Source organism: Mirounga angustirostris, unplaced genomic scaffold, assembly GCF_029215605.1.
Source record: "Mirounga angustirostris isolate CCGP_5_RB_7025 unplaced genomic scaffold, mMirAng1.0.hap1 SCAF_8, whole genome shotgun sequence".
NCBI lineage: Eukaryota > Metazoa > Chordata > Mammalia > Carnivora > Phocidae > Mirounga > Mirounga angustirostris.
Window position 1 is genome coordinate 119,566,337 of NW_026991716.1, and position 9,202 is coordinate 119,575,538.

Sequence of the window (9,202 nt, forward strand, 5' to 3'; positions counted from 1 at the left end):
CCCCGCAAGCCAGTTGCTGAGTCCTCCACCCCCGACCCTCACAGTGGACACCTTTGTGCGCCGGTTAACTTAAAAACAAGGGCGGGGGACGGGAGGGACTCCCAAAGGAAGCCCGGGCGAAGCGGACCCTGCAGTCCTGTCTCCGGCCCTCACCGCTGCAGGGGCGGAGCCCGGCAAGGGGGGCGCGGCCCCGCGGGAGCTGCCCGAGTGGGAATCGGGGGCGGGCTCGCGGTCGCAGCGCCCCCTCCCGGCCCAGGGGCGGACGGGCTCCGGCGGACTCGGTCCCCCTCACTGCGGGGAGGAGGGGCGCGGGTCGGCGGGGTGACCGGGGCTCCGGGCAGCGCCGGGGCGGGGACTCGCGGCCGGGCAGGCGGGCGCGGCGCGCACTCTCAGCGGGGCGGCCCCGTCCTGCTCCTCTCGCCAGCCTCTCGCCAGCCTCTCGCCCGCCCCGGAGCGTCGGCGCCGCGCATGGCCGAGGTGCTGGAGCCCGACCCCGCGACAGCCGAGCGCGCGGCGGCCCAAGCCGTGGAGACGCCGGGCTGGACGGCGCCGGAGGACGCGGGCCCCCAGGTAGGCGCCTCCCCCGGGCGCGGACGGTGCGGGCCGGAGCGCGCCGGGTGATTTGCAGTGGGGCCGGAGGGCCCCGCAGATTTAAGTAAAACGTTCAGTTTTTAAAGTTGTCTGGGTCCCCAGCTCCGTTCCTGCCCAGATGGGGAAATTCGGTCGGTTAGCCATAACCCTAGTAGGTTATGGCTCCATCTCCATCTCAACTGGCCACATCTCGGTTTCTTTTGAGGTTAAAAAAGAAAAAGGAATTGATCAGGTCCCAGAGCCCGCGGTGGGACCCTCCTGCCCAGAGGACGGAACGGATGCTAGGTCTTACCGACCCCCCGACCCCTGCGTGGGGGCGGAGGCCCCCAGCGTCTCTAATCCAAGGATGGGAGCCTCGGGGAAGGGGCGCTGCCAGGTCCTAAGGAACCAGAACCAGGGGTCCATCCCAGGTGGACCCGAGATCAAGGGACCTATACTGTTGCCTTTCACGTCCTGCCTTTTTAGAATTGCTTCCCTCAGTCTTCTCTGTTCCATTTTAGCCCGGAAGTTATGAGATCCGGCATTATGGACCAGCCAAGTGGGTCAGCACTTCCGTTGAGTCCATGGACTGGGATTCAGCCATCCAGACTGGTTTTACAAAGCTGAACGGCTACATTCAAGGCAAAAATGAGAAAGGTGAAGACGATTTACCTTACATATATTGTGGTTGAGTCCCCTGGTTTATCTTGCGTTTTAGGTTATTAAAGAGATATACTTTAGAATAGAAAAATGAGATCATCGAATACTTAAATGTTTGAAGACAGGGACTCTGCTCAGGACCCTTAGCAGAGTCTAGAGGAGGGTAGTGCTTTTCAACCTCTATTCTTGTCTGTTTCTGCTGGATGAACTGGGCCTCTGTGTAACTGGTGTTAAGTCCTTTTGATGGCTAATGCTTCGAGGTAATTTGGTGACTGGTAGGTTAAGAGTGATCAGGAGGCAGGAAGGTACTAAGAACCCAAGATCAAGGGTCTCAAGACATCTGGTTCGGGCTCTGACGCTATTTATGTTTTAGCTGGTCACTTAGCCTGTGGGATCTCAGTTTCCGAATTGTAAAAAAAAAAAAAAATAGGCTGGACTATACAAGCTCTAATTTTCCCTTCCATCCCTAAAACTAGAATTTATTAACCAAAAATAGTAGTACAGAAAGTGTTTAATGCGGCCAGTGGATAATTGAATCATTCTGCCCTTATTTTTTAATGATGAAAATTATCTCAAAGGTAAATTTTATGTCAGTAGCATAATGTAAGTCAGGAAACTCAGATCAAAAAATAGTAGATTAAGTTTTAAAAGTAGTCATAAATATGCTAAATCTGCTTTGATGGTCTTCTCACGGTATTTAAATATATTATTTTATGGTCCAGAGATGAAGATAAAAATGACAGCTCCGGTGACAAGCTATGTGGAGCCCGGTTCCGGTCCTTTCAGCGAGTCTATCATTACCATTTCCCTGTACATCCCCTCTGAACAGCAATCCGATCCGCCCAGGCCTTCAGAGTCAGATGTCTTCATTGAAGACAGAGCTGAAATGACTGTGTTTGTACGGTAAGTGGTAGATAATTTATAGCCCTGCTGACTGCTAGTTTTCCTCGCCTGCTCTCAGCTGAGCTCCTCTGCAATTTCAGCAGGCTTTTCACCCTTCCGTAAAAAAAGAGGTCTAATGCATTTTTTGGTGTTTTCCTCCTGGCTCAGTTTTATGTGTTCCTAAGGGTCTACTGCAAGATATAATTAATTCACGTAATGAAGAGTTTGTTGCATACCTTCCACAACTAAGACACAATGCACATTATTCTCAACCTGCCGTTGAGGTAAACCTGAACAAGAATCCTAACACACAGTGCAGGGTACTCCTCCTCCTCCCAGCTTCTAGGTTCTGATAGCCCCGGACTCTTCCTGTGTTCCCCAGCCCGAGGGATGTTAGCTGCTTCCTGCAGTCATTGCCTCTGTTCATCGAGTGGTTCCTTATACTGTTTCAGGCTTCCGGTACCTGTTTGACACATTCTTAAATTCTCTCTGCTGAAATCTAAAACACACACAGAACATGGTAACAGTCTCATACTGGTGTTGCTTTGTTCCTTTCTCTCCTTCTTGTCACCACCCACCTGCTAAAGGAATCTGTCTGTCTCTGTTTCCACGGGCTCCTCAGACCACCACAGTCTGGGAGAGCCCATACCATCTCCTTGGGGCTGCCCTCGTCACCCTCAGCTGTGCCCTTGCCTTTGGCACGTGATGGCAGCTCTTGTCCGTGTGACCCCTGCGGCCTTCGTGTATTGACCCATCTGTTCTCTTGATGCTGAGCCATCCTGTTCAGTCTCAGAAAGTCACTGTCTTGCCATTCTTCTCCTCCTGTTCCTCTCTCTCACCCAGGAAGCGCTGTTGATGCCCCGCATTGACTCCCATGTCATAGCAGACTTGCTCTGGGTGATCTGTTTATAAAACTTCAACTACGTGTGTCCAGTGACTCTCAAAATTTAGTGTCTCCAGCCCCGATTACCCTACTTACTGGACATTTCCATGGGAGGTAGGTGGGGATCAAACTCAACAGCTCTACAAATGAGCCTTCCCTCAGTTCTCAATGTATGTGAGCAGTGATCTCTTGCCTGTCTCAGCAAAGGGCTTCGTCAGCCAGACAGCGTCCCCAGCAAGGACCTCAAAGGCCACCATCAGTGCACCCATCCCTGACAACTGGTTACCAGATCCGGTCCAGGCTCCTTGGAAATGATCCATGATTCTGTTCCCTCTCCCCTTCCCTGTGACTTCCTCAGGTCCTCATCCTCTAGGAACCACACCTCAGTCATTTCTGTGTGCCCCAGTGCTTGGCACAGTGCCTGACACTCAGTAGGTGCTCGGATGTCTATTCTTCTCAGGTCTTGACTGCTCCACTTCAGTGGCCTCCCAACTGCTGGGAGTAACCTGCCCACCATTCTCTTCCTCTCATGCTCCACACGGGAACCCATGGTCTTTCTTACCACCACAGCAGCAAAACAAAACAAAACAAAAACCCCACCCCGTGACTTCACTAAAAATCTCTGTGACTTTCCACTTGCTTCAGGGTGAAGTTCAGACTATTCACAATGCCTTTTATAATGTGGCCCAACCGTGTCTCCCCACTAGCTACATTCCATTGACCTTCCCACCCTTCCCTGAGCAGCCCGTGTTCTTCCACATCTCTCTTTTTTTCTTAAGTTTTTATTTCAATTCCAGTTAGTCACCATACAGTGTCCTCTTAAGTTTTACGGGATTCAGCACTTCCCTCCATCACCTGGAGCTCATCATGACAAGTGCCCTCCTTCCTCCCCATCACCTGTTTCACCCATCCCCCACCCACCTCCCCTCTGGGAACCACCAGTTTGTTCTCTAGAGTTAAGAAGAGTCTGTTTCTTGGTTTGCCTCTCTTTTTTTCCCCCTTTGCTCATTTATTTTGTTTCTTAAATTCCACATGAGTGAAGTCACATGGTGTTTGTCTTTCTCTGGCTAACTTCTTTTGCTTAGAATAATACTCTCTAGCTCCATCCATGTTGTTGCAAATGGCAAGATTTCATTCTTTTTATAGCTGAGTAATATTCCATTGTGTATATATATAGCACATCTTCTTTATCCATTCACCCATCTATGGACACTTGGGCTGTTTCCATGTTTTAGCTGTTGTAGATAATGCGGCTGTAAACATCAGGGCACATATATCCCTTTGATTTAGTATTTTTGTATTCTTTGGGTAAATACCTAGTAGTGCAATTGCTGGATCGTAGAGTGTTTTTTTTGTTTGTTTTTAACTTTTTGAGGAACCTCCATACTGTTTTCCAGAGGGGCTGCACCAGTTTGCATTCCCACCAGCAGCGCCCTTTCTCCACATCCTCGCCAACACCTGCTGTTTCTTGTGTTGATTTTAGCCATTCTTACAGGTGTGAGGTGGTATCCCATTGTAGTTTTGATTTGCATTTCCCTGATAAATGATATTGAGCATCTTTTCATGTGTCTGTTGGCCATCTGTATATCTTCTTTGGAGAAATGTCTGTTCATGTCTTCTGCCTGTTTTTTAATTGGATTTGTTTTTTGGGTGTTGAGTTTTCTAAGTTCTTTATATATGTTGGATACTAACCCTTTATCGGACATGTCATTTGCAAGTATCTTCTCCCATTCTGTAGGTTGACTTTTAGTTTTGTTGATTGTTCCTTTGCTCTGCAGTTTTTTATTTTGATGTGGTCCCAGTAGTTTATTTTTGCTTTTGTTTCCCTTGCCTTAGGAGACATATCTAGAAAGAAGTTGCTGTGGGCAATGTGAAAGAAGTTACTGCCTGTGTTCTCTTTTAGACCTTATGGTTTCAGGTATCACATTTTGGTCTTTAACCCATTTTGAATCTTTTTGTGTATGGTGTAAGAAAGTGGTCCAATTTCATTCTTTTGCAAGTTGCTGTCCAGTTTTCCCAACACCATTTGTTGAAGAGACAATCCAATATCCCATTGAATATTCTTTCCTCCTTTGTCGAAGATTAACTGACCGTATAATCATGGGTTCATTTCTGGGTTTTCTATTCTATTGATCTAAGTGTCTATCTTTGGGCCAGTACCATACTGTTTTCATTATAGAACTTTGTAATATAACTTGAAATCTGAAATTGTGATGCCTCCAGCTTTGCTTTTCTTTTTCAAGGTGGCTTTGGCTATTCGGGGTTTTTTGTGGTTCCATACAAATTTTAGGATTGTTTGATCAAGCTCTGTGAAAAATGCTGTTGGTATTTTGATAGGGATTGCATTAAATATGTAGATTACTTTGTGTAATATAGACATTTTAACAATATTTGTTCTTCCAATCCATGAGCATGGAATGTCTTTCCATTTCTTTGTGTCCTCTTCAATTTGTTTCATCAGTATTTTATTTATTTTTTTAAAAGACTTTATTTATTTGAGAGAGAGGGAGAGAGTGGTTGAGAAAGCAGGAGTGGGGGGAGAGGTAGAGAGAGAGGAAGAAGCTGACTCCCCACTGAGCAGGGAGCCTGACTCGGGGCTCAGTTCCAGGACTCTGGGATCATGACCTGAGCCGAAGGCAGACGCTTAATCAACCGAGCCACCCAAGCACCCCTTTCATCAGTATTTTATAGTTTTCAGAGTACAGGTCTTTTACATCTTTGGTTAGGTTTATATCTAGGTATAAAGCTGGTTTTTGGTGCAGCTGTAAATGGGATTGATTCCTTAATTTCTCTCTCTGCTGCTTCATTATTGGTATGTAGAAATGCAACAGATTTCTGTAAATTGATTTTATATCTTGTAACTTTACTGAATTTGTTTATCAGATCTAACAGTTTTTTGGTGGAGTCTTTCAGATTTTCTATATATACTATCATGTCATCTGCAAATAGTGAAAGTTTTACTTCTTCCCTGCCATTTGGATGTTTTTTTGTTATTGGATTGCTGTGGCTAGGACCTTCCACATCTCTTTACCTGTGACCTCAGGCAGGTTCCTCAGATTTTCTTGCCTGAAGCTCTTCATCTGTAAAATGTGTATAGTTATAGTACCATTTCATAGGGTTGCCATGAAGACTAAATGAGTTAATTTCTCTAAAATAGTTAAAATGTGCACCTTACCTTAACTACTAGTTCTAGCTCTTTCTTTCTCCTCTTCCTGGAGCATCCACTTTCGTCCTTCAGGACTTGGATGAAATGGTATCTCCTCTGTGATGCCTCCCTCAGTTTCTCCAGTTAGCTAGCCACTCTGTTCTTCTGTTATTCTAAGTTATAGTGATAGAGGTACAAACTGTAACTTTCTCAAGAATACTGCAACATGGTACTCTGTTCATACCCTGCAGCTCCTAGCAAGGCAGGTGTGTGGGAAGAGAATCATATGTTTGTGTATTGAATAAAGCTGTGAGGGATCATTGTAGAACAATATGTATTCGGAGAACAAAGGATGATTTCTAACTAGGGGGTTCGAGATTTGATTTCAGGGCAGAAATAGGATCTGAAAACAAGTTTCCTTAGGCAGAACAGACTATGAGTTGGCTCTTCATTAAGGAAATAATAGATTTAGGAGGCAAATATTTCTTAACACATGGTTCAGAATTATCATTATCAGTCAACATTCTGAAAATTAGAACAGTTTTATCAATTTATCTTCAATGTTTTGTTTCATGTACATGTGTGTATATAGATTCCTATACTATTCGATGAGGATTTAAAAGATACCGCATGCTACGAACAATTCTAGATGCCTCATGAACACCGTTGAATCAAATACACATAGTGTGTACCCTTGAGAGCTTACATCTTACCTGAAGAATGGTAGGACTAAGCTTTTCCATTGGCACATTGATAATACAACTTATGCTAAAGAAGGTATATTGGGAATATTCGTGATTTTCTGTGTTTCCTATTCTTAACTTTCAAAATCAGATTCATCATATTTACATGTCAGCAACTTAGCTAGGTCTGGGTGTTGCCATAATTTAACCTGAGGATAGTTTTGTTTATATACTTGGAAATCTATACTTAAACTTTTATTCTCTTTTCCCACTTTTTATTTAAATCTTTTGACTGTCTTTTCTTCCTCATCCCCATAGCAACCTCCAAACTGGCTCCTTCCCTCCAGTCTCTTTTCCATCTGTCTTTCCCGGATCCTAAGAAGTTACTTTTCTGCTCAGCATCCTTCAGAATAATCTCAAAAGGCCTTGAGATGACATAAGAGATTCTTCTTTCTGGCTCTGACTCACCTTTCAGAGCTCATTTTGTGCCTCACTATGAACATGCTTTGTATTTTTGAACTTCTGTTCCTTTTCTTCTCCTTCCCCTTTTCCTGCTCAGCAAAGCCATCCTCCATTCCAGACCCAACTCAGATGACATCCCTTACCCCTGATTCAGTCATATCCTCGGGGTTCCCAAGCATATCGATCCTGTCTCTGTTAAATCTCCTCAGGCTGTATGTAAAGAGCTGCCAAAATGTTCCCCTCTTCCAGTAGACTATAAATTCATAGGGTCGAAACTCTACCATATTCATCTGTGATGTGGCACCTATCTTTTTCCCAAGGAGAGGAGGGGAGGGGAACTGTTCCATAGAAAATTGGAAGTCTGAAAGGGAGTCTTCTAAGGGGGTTTCAGTATGGTCCTCTGACTGGCAGCATCAGCATCATTGGGAGCTTGTTAGGAATGCAGATTCTCAGGCCCCACCCCAGACCTCCTGCATCTGCATTTTAGCAAGATTCCCAGGTGATTAGTATGTGCTCGTGAAAGTCTGAGAAGCAAGAGTTAGAGCACGAGATGGTGAACGTTCCAAGTCTGCTTGCCAGCAGCTGGGACATGTGCCTCCTCGTGGGTCCCCTCCGTGTGTGGCGAGGTGGTGCTGAGAATGGGAACCAGAGGAGAGGAGGTTGGCTGCTGGGGGAGGGGGGACTGGGGGGGCTCGGAAGCTGCACTTGATCCAGCCTCATCGTGTCAGCTTCTGCTCCCCTTTTCGGACTGACATTTACATCAGCGTGAACATCATTCATGATTATTTACTTTCTCCTTCTCAGGGCTTTCGACGGATTCTCTAGTGCTCAAAAGAATCAAGAACAACTTTTGACATTAGCAAGCACTTTGAGGGAAGAAGGAAAAGTTTTCAATGAGAAGGTTTACTACACCGCAGGCTACAACAGTCCTTTCAAGTTGCTTGATAGAAATAATGAAGTGTGGTTGATTCAGAAAAATGAACCCTCCAAAGAAAATGAATGAGAAAAAAACCCGAGGAAGTTCCATTGCTTACTGTAGACATCAACACTACCTACCCGCAAAATGCAGGTCTAGTTGCTCTACCGGAGTGAACTGTGATGAACTGAGCTTATTTCCAAGGTGCCTTTTAATGCTTGAAGCTTTATCTAGATACACAGGGAACAGGGGACAGTATTCTAGAAACATGTGAATCAGTCACAGCTCTGGGGGAGTTTATTTCTGTGAGGTTCCCGGGAAGTGTCCTGTTACTTGACCCTTCTTCACATCATGTTGCCTTTTTCGACTTGGATTTGTGTCATTTGGATATTATCCCCTCCAGATATTATCAATAAAAATGCCAAAGAGGTATCCTATATGGCACGGCTAGGCTGTGAAGCCTTGCGAGGTGAAGTTCAGTTGAAAACAAAAATCAGATTCTTTTGCACCTGACCCTGTCACATTCTTTGTGGGCTCCTCTTCCCCATCTGCCCAACCGTCCTCACCACAACAGAAAATTCCCACCATACCCAAAAGGGTCGATAATATTTCATGGCAAAGAACAAATTTATGAAGTTAGGGACTTCTATTCCAAAACTCAATAAAGGCATGTTCTTTCCCGAAGGCATGTATACAAACATGTAATTTTAAAATTCACACCGCTTTTAAAGTATTTCATCTAGTGGGGCGCCTCAGTGGCTCAGTCGTTAAGTGTCTGCCTTTGGCTCAGGTCATGATCACAGGGTCCTGGGATTGAGCCCCCCATCAGGCTCCCTACTAGGTGAGAGGCCTGCTTCTCCCTCTCCCACTCCCGCTGCTTGTGTTCCCTCTCTCGCCGCATCTCTCTCTGTCAAATAAATAAATAAAATCTTTAAAAAAAAATAAAGTATTTCATGTCATTCTGGAGGTCATATAAAAATGATTATAGTTGGGCACCTGGG

At 45.4% G+C, this 9,202-nt stretch overlaps 1 protein-coding gene across 1 annotated transcript; it reads left to right on the plus strand.

The window, feature by feature from the left end:
* Window positions 1–347: 347 nt before the first annotated feature.
* On the plus strand, window positions 348–8,589 carry HEBP2 (heme binding protein 2). The gene is made up of 4 exons (XM_045865622.3): window positions 348–570; window positions 1,092–1,227; window positions 1,953–2,133; window positions 8,090–8,589. Exons 1-4 carry the CDS (start codon window positions 469–471, stop codon window positions 8,286–8,288), a joined length of 618 nt encoding a protein of 205 aa, XP_045721578.1. The 5' UTR covers window positions 348–468; the 3' UTR covers window positions 8,289–8,589.
* Window positions 8,590–9,202: the final 613 nt, after the last annotated feature.